At 33.6% G+C, this 14471-nt stretch overlaps 2 protein-coding genes across 7 annotated transcripts; one reads left to right on the forward strand and one right to left on the reverse strand.

Moving 5' to 3' along the window:
* Window positions 1–781: 781 nt before the first annotated feature.
* On the reverse strand, window positions 782–7644 carry LOC130814658 (probable UDP-3-O-acylglucosamine N-acyltransferase 2, mitochondrial). 3 transcript variants are annotated; one of them, XM_057680792.1, is made up of 12 exons: window positions 7224–7644; window positions 5017–5221; window positions 4562–4638; window positions 4271–4320; window positions 3244–3308; window positions 2861–2912; window positions 2710–2780; window positions 2522–2588; window positions 1821–1912; window positions 1469–1540; window positions 1192–1357; window positions 782–1067 (listed from the first exon to the last, which is right to left on the reverse strand). In XM_057680792.1, the coding sequence occupies exons 1-11, from the start codon at window positions 7399–7401 to the stop codon at window positions 1327–1329; spliced, it is 960 nt and encodes a 319-aa protein (XP_057536775.1). In that variant the 5' UTR covers window positions 7402–7644; the 3' UTR covers window positions 782–1067; window positions 1192–1326. The 3 variants fall into 3 exon arrangements, with proteins under 3 accessions (XP_057536775.1, XP_057536776.1, XP_057536777.1); XM_057680793.1 differs by lacking the exon at window positions 1821–1912; XM_057680794.1 differs by having other exon boundaries at window positions 5017–7644.
* A 1336-nt stretch (window positions 7645–8980) lies between these two features.
* LOC130814660 (cysteine-rich receptor-like protein kinase 44) lies at window positions 8981–14108 on the forward strand. Of its 4 annotated transcripts, none has more exons than XM_057680795.1 (9): window positions 8981–9187; window positions 10017–10722; window positions 11486–11625; window positions 11735–11875; window positions 11993–12123; window positions 12392–12602; window positions 12727–12964; window positions 13117–13267; window positions 13359–14108. In XM_057680795.1, the coding sequence occupies exons 1-9, from the start codon at window positions 9124–9126 to the stop codon at window positions 13668–13670; spliced, it is 2094 nt and encodes a 697-aa protein (XP_057536778.1). In that variant the 5' UTR covers window positions 8981–9123; the 3' UTR covers window positions 13671–14108. The 4 variants fall into 4 exon arrangements, with proteins under 4 accessions (XP_057536778.1, XP_057536779.1, XP_057536780.1 ...); XM_057680796.1 differs by having other exon boundaries at window positions 11741–11875; XM_057680797.1 differs by having other exon boundaries at window positions 10328–10722.
* Window positions 14109–14471: the final 363 nt, after the last annotated feature.

Here is a 14471-nt window from a genome sequence, read left to right on the forward strand (position 1 = left end):
TTCAAACAATCTGTCTAGTAATTAAAAATCCAAAAAAGGGGGAGAGTTCACAATGAATAAAAAATTTTGTTTATGGGTTTTTATGATTGTAATCATCTTAGGTATTCTTGCTCTGGCACTCTGGCTAAATTTACGCCACCAAACTCCTAGCCTAACCATCGTTGAGTTTTCTGTACCAACCTCAAATAGCGTCCATGCACATCCTAATGTATACGTAAATCTCAACTTAAAAAACCCCAACTCAGTCTACAGTCTCACGTACGAATACAATGATTTTACAGTTAAATACGCGCATGGTACGTTGGCAAAGACGAATACACTTATAGGTCCTAGACTTAGTCAGCCTAAAAAAAAGGATTACTTCATGACTCAATCAATGGACGCTGATGTTCATGAATGGGCAGCACTGCTGAAGGAGCTATCGAACTCACCAGGAGGAGTTACGATAAAAGTTGAGCTAAAGGTCGGAATTAGGTATCATAATCTGGGTCATACTAGTAAGCTGTATAATCTTTTGTTTACCGGTCAGTTCAAAATTGGATCGGATGGAAAGCCTTTAGGGAAAAAGAAGGTGAAGCTCTGCAAAGGGTCATGCTAAGGATCAGCAGGTCTTGCATGAAGGAAAAACAATGCCTTTTATTATGAATAACTGTTCATTTTTCAAAGTTCATTTTTATAGAGAAAATGTTGTAAAGATTGCATAAATAAAAAATCGTGTCGTTAATTACAGTTAATAAGAGAAAATAGATGCACAACTCAAGAAAATAAACAGATTAGGTGCTATATATATAATCTAAGCAGGCTATTGTATTGAAATAATGTTGAATGCTTATGATAATTTACTTTTTTCGACCATTATTTTCATAGCTCGTTAACAGTGAGAAAGAAATGTAGAACATGTAATCGGCTTAAAACATAGAATGGGAAAACAGACGGCTCTGAAATACGAGGGATTGACGACTAACCAATTCTTTCTGAGGGTTTCAGCTGCTGACAGCTCAAACTGACAGCATGCTGCTCTCTTCAGGAAGCCGTACACGGCACATCAAAGTTGCCTAGCTGCGAGCCTGCGACATTTTAGTTCCGAGTCTCACATTAGTAATGAAATCATCAATAGCTTAAGTCGCAAAACTATTGCATAAGAAGCAAAATCTTTATAACAGACTTTTAATAGCTCTCCTTGGTCCTTACCAGCTGCACCAACAACTCAGAATATTGATAAACTCTTTCGACCCAAAAACACAGATAGCCATAATCAAGGCAGAAGTCGTGGTTATCCTTCTCAAGGGTTCTTTATATCCTTCATATAGTTCAGACGGAGAGCAGCTATTTGCCTTCGCCATTGCTGAACTGGAACCTGTTGAGTACAATCAGACTTAGTTTAAGTGGTCTCATTCTAGTCCTATCGAGGCATTGTTCAGTCTTTGATTCATTTGTTACTAGTCTTATTATATTAAAAGAAATTTACCGCAGGAAAGCCACCGTAGTCTCCAGGCTCCTTGATGTCCTTCGTGACACAACTGTTTGCTGCAAGGCGAATCTACAAAGACCATGTAACAATTGAATTTGTACTTTAAAAGCTTAAACATAGGAAGTTTATCAGATGTACTACAAACTAGCACGGAATAGTTTTCCATCTCAGACTACGGGTTCATGCGGATAGAGATTCAAAGACAGGGAGGCGCAGAAAGAACAAAGATTTTTTTCCTCCTATATTCCTATTGATATGGAATGAGGAAAACGAAGAGAAGAAACTAAAGAGCCATCCATTTCTTTTCCCCATGTAATAAATCAAATCTTTCAAGGCTTCAGATTCACACCTATTGAAAAATTGGAAAGGGAGATGCAAGTTCAGAGTTCTGCCCTTTTGTACCCTCCATGATTGCTCACTACATTCTATACACCCATTGATCTAACAGGCAAACCAAGTAAAACAGAGAGAAAAAACCGTCAGTGTTTATATAGAGACAAGTAACAATGATTCAAAAAAGGCAAAACAGAGTAGCTGATATTGGAAATCAACAAATTTGCAGTTCTATCTTGACAACAGGGGAAAACCCTGTATAATTTAGCTAAAGTATCTAAGAACATATGTGTGTACTCAATGATTCGTCTCAAAAAAACCATTGCACTTCTTGGTTTTGAGAAACTTGACAACAATCATAATGTCAATTAAAGTTGTGCATTCAGTTGCCAATATCAATCAGAATGAATATCCTTTTGAGAATCATGGGTTGGCACAGTAATTGAAGGCTTTTCTTCCACCCTCGTGATAGATGTTTGATTCTCACCACTTACACGAACCTATTCCCTCTTGCCGTCTTGCATGTATGGGATCTTTGGTCTTACCCAGAATATAAATAAGAAAAAATAAAAAAATAATAATAAAAAAGAAAACCTTTTCACATGTTTTTGGTTTTGATTAAAATAGCTTACCTGCGGCCGTAAAATGATGGGAGTTCAATTTACAGAGATTTGAACAAATGTGATATAATATAAGTACTTGTATAGTTTTATATACCTTTGAAACAATGGAGACATGATCACAAACTGCTACTCTGCCACCAAAAGTAACATAGTCTCCTATCCTGAGAGAATAAAGCAATACTTAGTCTTCACCTCAATCTTAAAACATTCTTCAGGTGGTAGGATAACATTGCTCAAAGCCTTTAAAATTAAAAGAAGCGCTGTAGGAAATTAGAAACTGACGTGGCTGAACCAGCAATTCCGACTTGCCCACATAGAAGACAACTCTTGCCAATAATTACATTGTGGCCAATCTGCAAAAGAAGACTTTTAACTAAAACGTGTACACAGCAAAAATCACACTAAGAAAAAATAAAGTGAGCAGAGAACTCACCTGCACTAGATTATCTATCTTGGTGTAGTCCCCAACTGTTGTGTCTCTCCAACTGCATCACAATTGATACACAATTTCAGACAGAAAATCATACTCCATCTGTCACTTTGAAATTACAAAAAGGGGAGTTGGCACAAAGATTAAAGAGTAGTAGGGACGATTGAATTGTGTGGATGTTATTAAAGGAGAGAAGAAATGTGTAGACGAATATTAGAGAACGAGATGGAGACATTTCCTTAAAAGGAAATGTGACAAAGTAAAAGGGACGGAATAAAAAGAAAAGTTTGACGTATTCTAAGAGATAGAGAGGTAATAAATAACTATTACGGATAAATCTTCAAACACAATGAACATATATTGGATGTTTAAACATTATCGCTGACCTTCCTCTATCAACACAAGTGTTTGCACCGATCTCCACGAGATTTCCTATTCTCACATATAGTGCCTGGAAAGTGGCATGGGCAGAGTTAGCCAAGGCCGAGCTAGATAGATGTAGCACATTCCACATTCTAGCTAAAATATATATGCAATATGCGTACAATTAGAATCTAATTTCTTTGTAACTAGAAACACTCAAAACACAAAGATACTTGGGCAATTCATAAGAAGCAATGAGTCTCCGACCTTCATCAATTCAGTATATTGGGCAATTCAAAAGACAATCCTAGGCCATTTACAAGAGGAGAGTGCCATAAAAAGTGCAAGGTCAAATTCCATTGACATAGTCAAGTTATGAGCACCATCACAAGATTCACATGATTCATATACACTAACATCATGTTTGGATACTAATAAAGAAGGGAGAAACAAAGGGAGCTAAAGAGGACGAAAAAGAAAGGGGGGGTTGGGGGAGATGGAGCTCAATTTGCTCTCCAATTTGTTCCAATAATAAAAAGGTGGCAAAAGAGCTCCCATTTCTTCTGTAAATGTTTTATCCGAATGAGAGAATTTGTTCCTCTGTCTTTCACTTCTTTCCCTTTCTGTACTTCCTCTAATTCAAACAAAGTTCAAGTGACACCATAACTAAAACTCTTGGGTTAGCCTAGTGATTGAGCGCTTCCCCTTGAGACAGGAGTTTGATTCTCACCACTAGGTTTAATTAAATCTCTCTTCCCTTGCTTGTAAGGATTTTCTAGCTTACCCCAAATCAGGAAAAAAATGACATCGTAACTGTTTGATTCAGACAACAAAAGCTGGTATACAAAAGTGTGCAGCCTATAAAACCTAACTACCTGAGCTAAATCGAGAAAAGTTTCCTTGCTCGAGAAAACAGAACATCTTTACACACTACCCATCCCAAAGATTAAAACCACTTTGTAGCATTAAAAGATAAAGGAGCCAAGGAGGACACAACTATATTGTCAGGAAGTAATGAGACAAGAGAAATTTGAGACAAGGTAGGTTGACCTGAGGCTTCTTTGCCATGTTCCCATGTTCATCTATGAAAAACCCAAATCCTGCAAGTTAACAGAAAGATTATGAACCTATTACACACGAACACAGAGCACCAACCGTAAAATTGTGACTCCGGGCATTCACACTGTTGGTTCACCGCAAGGTAGACTAGAAGAGATTTAACTCATTTGTATGATGTGTCAAAATTTATATATCATATATGATAATTTTATTTGTTCAAGTATCAGTGCATATGACAAACAAATAATGGCATTTTTCAGGTATATGAAAATATTAAGTTACCATCTTGCCCAATGCAGACTCCATTATGGAAAACACATGAATCACCAATAAAGCAGTTACTCAATGCAACATTGAACCTGAAAATAAATCAAAACTCAGTCACGACTCACGAATCACATACTGGTCATGGCCAGTGATTGATTACCTTAAAGATACTTCAGTCTTTAAGAACAGAACAGAGGATGCAAATTTGAGTTGGTAGAAAAAACTTGCATGATCATAGGAAACTACTTACCTATATTCTGGTAAAGTACAGAAAAAGACTAGACAAGAAAACCAGGTCAATACTGTTATTTCAAACCAAAAGTGACCTGCATTTATCTTAAGGCTTAAGCCCATATAAACCACAATTTTCTTCTAAGAAAAAGAACAAAAATCAAAACTTCTAAGAAAATCAAGACAATTGCAGTAAAGCAGGTTAATGTGAGGTCAATAATAAGAGCCAAAAGCCATACCCGAGGCTAGTAGATTGACCAACTCTGACACAAGGTCCAACCACAGATCCTGATCCAACATGAACATTTGCTCCCAAAGTAGCTCTTTCATGGATAACAGCACCGAATTTAACAACTGCTGTGGGATCAATACAAGCCAAGTTGTGACACAATCCACCTCCATTACTCCACTTTTGGAACTCTTGATGATCTACCATGCCATCTTCTAAACTTAAATAAGGAAATAAGATCCAATTTAGTGCCAAAGATATGAACTTTAATTTGTAATTTTGTTTTACCCAATGCGTCATAATATATGTTACCCCATGTCTCATACTAACTCCACAAGTCCCATGATGGAGTGTTTGATCCTCTTACCCAACACGACACTCTAAAGAATCTGAGAAACATAGTTTTGGCTGTATGAATGCTTCATATTATCTGATCTCTATCCGTATCTGATGCTATACATCAAGCTGAGTAACATAGCTAATAATTGTGAGGAAATTTCTCCCCATTTCCCTTTCATCCTATGTAATAAGTGCTGTAGTTACTTTCTTTAATAACAACAATTATTATTATATACTCTCTTCGTTCCTTCAAGAAATTCTCATTTTCTCATTTGCCATTTTAGAGTGTTCTATTTGTTATTCCCATAAAAAATCTTTCTATTTATGTCACACATTTTAGACAAAATAACCTTGTTCATCCTTATTTGAATATTTAATAATGTTTATGGTCCCCAGTCATACCTTTCAATAACTTTATTTTCACATTTTTTTATTCCTTATGTTCCACACATGTTTTCCACTAACTCTATTTTTCTTAATTCCCGTGAAAATTCCTTGTGCGAACTTCATTAAGAATAGAAGGGAGTAGTTCTCATTCTGTTAGGGAAGCAAAGCAACGAGCAGCCAAGGTGCCCAAGAACGGTTGAAATCATTGCTCTAAAGGTGCACTAATGACATGACCATTTGCAAGCAATAAGATGATGCATGAAATAAATACAACCAATAACACCAAGAATTAAGGAGGTTTACTAAATTTTGGCTACATCTTTCATCCTAGGCTAGTGTATTTCAATTATTATGTTTAAAGATTAGGAAAGCTTGAAAACTCAAACAAAATATGAAGGGATTAAATCTTGGAGCTATTTGAGTGTGAGGAACTAAGTAATGGAGAGTAGAGAATTACGGTAAGAAAGGGGTATGAGGGTTTAAACTCTTAGCTTGGCTAAAGTTACAACAAAGGGAATGCAACGATATACATAGGCAAAGTTAGGGCTTAAGCCAAACGCAGCAAGTTAAAAGAAAACAGAAGGTAGCACGTAGCAGGTCTGCCTGCTCGTTCGAGCAGGTGAAGCGCAGGCTGTGCTGAGCTCGTTTGCTTGAATTCACGTGTTCATTTGGTCTCCACTTCATCCAAACATATTCCCACAGTTGTCCGAGAAATATACCTTCCTTGCTCATCAAGAATTGATCCCATACTAATCAATCCACACTTGTACCTAGCACACTAAGGATGTGTACCTTGCCAAGTCCTCGAGTGATTCTTACAAATCAAAAACAATCTCAAGGTTTTGCACAATGTTGTTCTACCAAACTTTGGGGTCCCAAAATTCTTCTACAAACTAATGTCATATAATTTTCCTTGACCAAAAAAGAATCAATACTCAAGTCACACTTTTACACATAACATAACCTCCAAAGACACAAATCTAATAAAAATTACCTTTACCTATACATTTAAATATTTTTTTCAAAAGATTACCAATTTCGGTATCAGATGTAACTTATGAGCATTAAGTGTACATGACAAACTTATAGTGTGGTCTATGGTACTGCACTGGATAACCAATATTTAAAACAAAATTTGATATTATTGTCAAAACAACCAATTCATGTTTTACCCAATATCTAAAATGAATGACCCAGTAACTAAAATTTGATATTATTATCAAAAGAACCAACTCATATGATTTACCCAATATCTAAATTCGACTTACCACACAAACAATTAACAAAGTCATTTTAACTTGCCAGTTGCCCACCATCTTAACCAATTTCTATAAATACTAAAACCTTAAAAATAAGAACCTTTTGTAATTTCTTAATGGGGCAATATAACAAACACTGGGTGTACTAAATCATATAAAGGGTCCTGATAATATCACTTCAGAAATGAATATATGGATAGTAATCCGTAGAGATAAACGTCAGTTAAATTACCTGATTCGCCTGCAAATGATCCAAAAGCACGAAAAGAGCAAGTAGAAGAGAGAATGGTACTGTAGAAAATAGAGCAAGCAAACCAATCTTGATTCGTTATTGTTGGATAGAATTTTAAGGCTAGAGTTCTCGAGAAGGAAGAGTTGGGCAGCCTCAAGATTTGAGTAAGGGACGCCATGGATATTCTCTTCGTATTGTCTCCTAGTTCAAAGGTTCGTCGCTATTGGAACTTTTGAGCGTTGATCATACGGTTAGATTTAGAGGGGTTGTTTGGAATGAGAATGGGAATGGAAATTCAGAAACAAGAAGCTGAGATTTTATGATTTTTATAATTTTGTTTTAATTAGCAATTAATTAGGATTTTGCTAACAAATGCTTTGAGAGCGTTAAGAAGGCTATATAATCATTAATCAAATAACGAACATAACACTTAATTATCTATCGAATCTCTAATCAAAACATTTATTCTTAAAACTTAAAAATTGTAATTCGGAGTCTCTTTCGCCAACTTTCTCCAAATAAACTTTAAAATTTAATGTATTATTTTTAATATTCCTTTTATTTTGTAAGTTTCCTTAATTTAAAATAGGAAAAATTTTCGAGAATAATAAAAATTTTTGTTTATTTTCCATCAATAATACAAATTTTGATTAATTTTTAATAATATCAATTTAGGAGGATGTTTTCTTAAAATATCTCTAACAGGTTAAAAATCAAACAATAGGAGATTTTATGACAAAAAGAATTGGTAAATAAGGTAATAAAGTAAAGTTGATATTATTTAAAAAAAAAAACCCCTAAACTGATGTTATTCATGATTAATCAAAAGTTAGTCTTATTATAAATAAATCAATAAAAAATTACATTATTTATGATAATTTTCCCTTTAAAATATCACACATAATTAGACAATTTTCCAATTTAATTAATTTAAAATAATAAATAATCACTATAATACTTAATCTCACCAAAGACATTTTATAAGAGAATTTGTATTATCAAATAGATAATTGGTTACTTCTTTACCAACAAACATATTAGGCCACATACATTAATATCTTCTTATTGTGTCAAAAATATCTTACTGGGCCACCTACAATAACATCTTATTAGGCCACAACAACACCATATATGCTCTCAATAAGATCAATTTAAATTTGTACTTTATAAGAAATTTTCTCTCAAACAGAAAACCTCAAAATAAAAAGTCTACATTTTTAATTTTTTTAATTTTTATTAAATAAACTATTTAGCCCATTTATTTAATGCATCACTCGAAAAGACCGTCTCTCACAATAAATTTTATGTTGCAAATTTCATTAGTAAAATAACTATTTTTATGAGAAACCGCCTCTCATAGAGACGACCTCAAAACAAAAAGTCACATTATTATTTTCTCTCTAATTTGTATTAATTAGCTTATTTAGCCCATATGTTTAATGTGCTTTTCGGAAAAACCGTCTCCCACACCGATTTATGTTAAAAAAAATTCACATTAGACCACATATAATTATTCATGCAATTAATTATCACAAACTTTCAATTGACCGCTCAAGTGATCAATTAATTTAAATAATCACTTTTTATATTCTTTAAATAATTATTTATAGCTTTAAAATAATTTGTGACAATTTAAAAGTAATAAATTTTAAAAATAACTGATCAATTCAATTAGGTCGGTTCCAACTTCCAATTATTTATTGCATGATAGATTTCTCCACGTAAGTATAACTTTCAAACCGACGTGTATTTTTCTTGCTGCCAAAGTTGACCTACCTGTAAGTATAGCTTTCAAACCGACGTGATACATTTGAAATCCGCCAATTATTCCTTAATTTTTCTTTGAATCCATAAAATTAACCTGAAAAGGAAAATGCATGCTTTGCTTTGAAACATTGAGATGGTCTTGTATGCTTCAGTTTTGTTTATACTCTCCATTGCCGTGCAGATTCAGCTGTATCCAGGTTCTTTTATTTTAACAGTAAATTTAGCCATATTTTACATTAGTTTCTTTTATTTTTTTCTTTTTTTTTTCTAAATTTGAATTTAATAGTGTGTGAAGAATCCAATTCAAGAATGATATAGAATTAAATAATTGGAACCAGACACTTATTAGTTTTATTTTAGGTAATGTGTATCAAAATCTTCTTCAATAACAATTGGATTTTTCCTGTGAAATGTAATTGATAAATACATCAAAAATATTTACTTAATTTAGAATCATATTTTTTAGGTAATGTATTTATACAATTTATTATAATAATTCTATATAACTAATCTAGAATTTGATTATAATTGAATGAAAAAGTAATGTATCGATAAATAATTTTTAAAAGTAAGCATTTAATTTTTACTTCAAATAAGTCATATATTCGATAAATTTAATCACAATGCAATGATATATACTTGCATTATGTTTTAAAGATATATTTTTATATATTTTATATTCATAAATTCGTGTATTGCGCGAAGTTCTATACTAGTATGTTATATACTTTATTGATTCACTCATCTGTCCTCTTTAAATTGTATCAAAGAGGAAGCGGGTAAGTTTTAAAAATATGTTAATAAATAAAGAGAGATAATGGGTTATTGGATGAAATTAAAAGAGCTTAAAATGTATGGATGTGATTAAAATAAAATAGTAAGTTATTGTCTAATAAAAATGATGTCAATTAAATAGAACGATCAAAAATGAAAAATAATACAAATTATATGGTATGAAGTGAGTAATCACTAATCGATTACCCCATCAAATTTAAATTTAAAACTTGTGCTTGGTTTATTTGTCAGGAGAAACAACCATAATAACACTAAAAAATAATTGCAATTATACTGTGTGGCCAATAACACACACGAACAGTCCGAGTGTCTCGAGCACCAATGTGAGTAGAGCTTTTCTAGTCGTCCACAGTGGTGAATCAAAGATAATTAATGTACCATCTGGCTGGGTTGGTCGGATTTGGGGTCGGACATTTTGCTCAACCGACAAAGTCACCGGAAATTTCTCATGCCTAACCGGTGATTGCGGCACTGGCAAGTTGGACTGCCAACAACATTCTTACAAATCGCCAGTGTCTCTAATCGAATTCGCTACATATCAGGTTGGCAATATAGACTTCTATGATGTTAGCCTTGTCGACGGCTATAACCTCCCTTTGACAGTGTCACCAAACAGCAGTCAAGGGAGCCGCAGTTGCGACGTCACTGGTTGCGTGTTCAACTTTAATGATGGCTGCCCGGACGAATTCAGAGTAACGAATGGGAGTCAAGGCATAATTGGATGTAGAAGCGCGTGTGACGTATTTCATACGCAAGAGTCTTGTTGTACGAATCTCAGTGATTGTCAACGTCATAGTTTCTCTTTAGCGACGCTCATCTTTAAGAAATCTTGCCCTCGCGCTTACAGTTATGCGCTTGATGATGAGACTTCCTCCTTTACTTGTCCGAGCGGGACTACCTACACCGTCACTTTCTGCCCATCAGCGAGTCTCTCCAGGTGCTTGAATTAACACATTGTTTTTATTCCTTTCATAAGTTTTTTATGCTCTGCATTTTTGGCATTAATTATATCGTGTAAAGGAACCAATTCAATCAAACAATTAAGCCGATTGTTGAAGCCCAAAATATGTTATATACTCTAAGATAGGCCCTCTTCATACTTGGTGCTAAGTATTCTACTTTAAATAAGTATTCCACTTGAAATGAGGGTAATTGAAATTCAAACCTGTGACCTCTTATCAAACTCGCTCTGATATTATATTAAGGAACCAACTTAGACTCCAAGATATATTATATATTCTAACATATTGTTTTAATGATTTAGCCGAATATGCTATTTTGGGTTATTATTTGACTAATTAAACTAATGAGTAAAATCAAAATAAATTAAGGGGTGTTTGGAAATATAGCTTCTTGGATAATTTTTAGCTTATTTTGATATAAATAGAGGATTGAATGGCAAATCAGACAATGCTAGTGCTTGGTAAATTAGCTAGTTAAAACAGCTTATTGTTATGAATAAGTAAATTAGCTAATTAAACTAATGAGTAAAGTCAAATCAGCATATGTAATCCGCTATTAGCTACCAGTTAACAACCATTTGCCAAACACCCCTTAAGTTAACCAAGTGATTACCAAAAACTTATTTACCAAATAAGACTTTATTGCTTAAACAAGTAATTATTACTTCGTCCCAATGAATTAGTAGAAAAAGAAATATACAAATTAGTTTATAACAAATTTTGGCCATGGCGTTACAGGGTAGTTTCGGAACCAGCTTTCCAATCAATACAACCCTCGACGTCACCATCACCTGTACTGTCCCCATTAGCACAACCATCATCCTCAACACCAAAAGCAACTCCTTTTTCAAATAATTTTTCACATCCACCTTCAACGAGTAAGTATCTTATTTCATATAAATATATATTTGAATTATCACTCATCACTAATTTTTGATCGGACTGATTCTTGTTTAAGATTTACACGCTTTTTTAACTTTATTTAAGATGTAGGTCGTCATTCTAAGCGGAAACATACTGTAATTATAGCAGTTGTTTTGTCAACAACAGCATTGGCATCAATTTTGGTGTTGTATGGAGTTTGGGCTTATATGAGCAAGAACAAAGCCCTCAAAACAAATACTTATTGTAAGAGCAAACACATTTATTATATATCGTCGATTGAATTAATTAGTTTGAACACTTCTAATAATCGGTCAGTGATTTAACTATCTCTTTTGGCCTGAACTTGATCTGTTTTATTAGTGGAAGCATATGAGATTAAAGAAGCCGTTATGGATTCCTTGCTATTTGACCTCAGCACGCTTCGAACCGCAACAGCCAACTTTTCGGTAGATAACAAACTTGGAGAAGGTGGGTTTGGTGCTGTCTACAAGGTAATCATCAAAATTATGAAGTATATATTAATATAGTTGTTTGATTGTATAATGTATTCTGAGGTCTCAATTATCAGCTAAGTTGGTGTCTTGATATGGTATCAGAGCTTGCGTGACAAGAGATCACGTGTTCAAATATCAACCACCCCTTACTTAAGGTGGAATATTCAACGTATATGCGCATCCATACTTCTAGCCCAATGGGCTCTCACATTGACATGTTAGATTATATAACATATCTTGAGTCTTCAAATTTTATTATTATTAGGGGAAACTCGAGAATGGGCAAGAAATAGCAGTTAAGAGGTTATCCAGAAACTCAGCACAAGGAGTTGCAGAGTTTAAAACTGAAGTTATCTTAGTTGCAAAACTTAGGCACAAAAACCTGGTGAAGCTCTTGGGATATTGTGTTGCAATTGAAGAAAAGATATTAGTCTACGAGTTTCTTCCTAATTCAAGCTTAGACAGATTGTTATGGGGTAATTTCTTGATCAATTAATTAATTTGATGATGATCATACACAAATGAAAACAATGATCTTATTTATACTATTTGAAGACGAAATATTTTGTGATGTGCTTAATATATGGTTAATTATCACAGATGAAAAACATAAAGTATCTCTTGATTGGTCAACAAGATTTAATATTATAATTGGTATAGCAAGAGGGCTTTTATATCTTCATGAAGACTCTCCCCTTAAGGTTATTCATCGAGATCTTAAACCAAGTAACATATTACTCGATCAGAATATGAATCCAAAGATTTCTGATTTTGGCCTCGCCAAACTTTTTGGAGGAGATGAAACTCAAGATGATACTAAAAGGATTGTCGGCACATAGTAAGATTTCTCGACTTTAATTATTTAATGCATCTTTTTTCACTAAAAAAAACAATTAGCTACAGATTGTATTTATAGCCATTTTACGGCCAAAAGAGGCAATTAAATGCAGATTTTGCTAACTAAACACTGTTGATGTATATGATATACAGTGGATATATGGCTCCAGAGTACGCAACGACCGGACATTACTCAGTAAAGTCGGATGTTTATAGTTTTGGAGTTATAGTCCTTGAGATATTAAGTGGTCAAAGAACAAGACACTTTGGACGAGTGCAGGTTGAGGAAGCTCTACTACACCGTGTAAGTTTTTTACTTGATCGATCAAATTGAACATGCTCACTCGGCCACATTTTTTTTAAAAAAAAATCATATATTTTTATATGATGAACAGGCGTGGAGGTTGTGGAATGAGGAGAAGGCCTTAGATTTGGTAGATGCAACTCTATGCAACAATTTTTCAAGTGATGAAATGATTAAATGTATACATATTGGGTTATTGTGCATTCAAGAAGATGCCTCGGTAAGGCCAAGAATGACCTCTATTGTTGGTTTCCTTAATGGGAAAGCATCTAGTCTCCCAATGCCAAAGCCTCCTAATTTTTTTGGTACTAATACAAATTTTGAAGAGAGTAGGCTGCAATACAATTATCCGGGTTCATATTCGGGTACAGAGACCATTACAGATTTGTACTCTCGCGATTGATACTATTATATGGAGGCAATTCATATGGTAGTTCTTGAAGCAAAGGCTACCTTTTTTAGGCTTTTAATTGGCAAGTGTTGAGTGTACGATTCAAGGCTCAATTCGGAAAAATAAAAAGTGGTTATAAGTGATCTAACTCCAAATTAGTATGAGGGTTTTTGAAAAAGTGTCCTAAATACAAATTTATGTGCGCTTAATCTAAAGCAGATAATATTTACTACTGTAGATCATTCCGGGCAAGTGGTCACAATTATCATCAAATTCATACAAACTAGTTGTCATATCCCTAGAAAACCATGAGGAATTTCAAAGATTCTAATTGTACTATATGTAAAACCAACCGAATGTACGTGTTTTATGTTTAGAATTTTTTAAACATAATTTGTAGCAAATATTCTTTCTGATATTAATAAGAATAAGTAAACTTTCTCCTATTCATTACAAGTGTCCTATTTACTTTTTAGACACTATTTATTTTTTACTCTTAATTTGTATTTTATTATTAATCTATAAGTTAACACATAATCAAGTGAGATCTTGTTTGATTCGTCTCAATGCAAAGGTTATTAATATCAACTTTTCACAATTTTTAATTATACACAATTAGAGATATTAAGGATTGAATAAGTGCATTGGATAGAGTGTATAAAATAAATAGGATACTTGTGATGAATAGAAGGGAGTATATAAGTTAAGTTCAAGATGACAAGCTTTAAACTTTTTTTGTTACAATATATTGTTGCATGTGACTACATTTCCAAAGTGGTGATTGGAAAATTATCATATAGTCCCATTATTATT

The sequence above is a fragment of the Amaranthus tricolor genome, chromosome 6 (genome assembly GCF_026212465.1).
Source record: "Amaranthus tricolor cultivar Red isolate AtriRed21 chromosome 6, ASM2621246v1, whole genome shotgun sequence".
Classification (NCBI taxonomy): domain Eukaryota; kingdom Viridiplantae; phylum Streptophyta; class Magnoliopsida; order Caryophyllales; family Amaranthaceae; genus Amaranthus; species Amaranthus tricolor.

Coding starts and splice junctions, on each gene's coding strand:
- LOC130814658 (XM_057680792.1), bottom strand. CDS start 7,401: ATGGCGTCCCTTACTCAAATCTTGAGGCTGCCCAACTCTTCCTTCTCG. Junction 4,639..5,016: donor GGTCAATCTACTAGCCTCGG/GTATGGCTTTTG, acceptor ATTTATTTTCAG/GTTCAATGTTGCATTGAGTA. Junction 2,589..2,709: donor GGAATTGCTGGTTCAGCCAC/GTCAGTTTCTAA, acceptor TTATTCTCTCAG/GATAGGAGACTATGTTACTT.
- LOC130814660 (XM_057680795.1), top strand. CDS start 9,124: ATGGTCTTGTATGCTTCAGTTTTGTTTATACTCTCCATTGCCGTGCAG. Junction 12,965..13,116: donor AAAAGGATTGTCGGCACATA/GTAAGATTTCTC, acceptor TATGATATACAG/TGGATATATGGCTCCAGAGT. Junction 13,268..13,358: donor AGGAAGCTCTACTACACCGT/GTAAGTTTTTTA, acceptor TATGATGAACAG/GCGTGGAGGTTGTGGAATGA.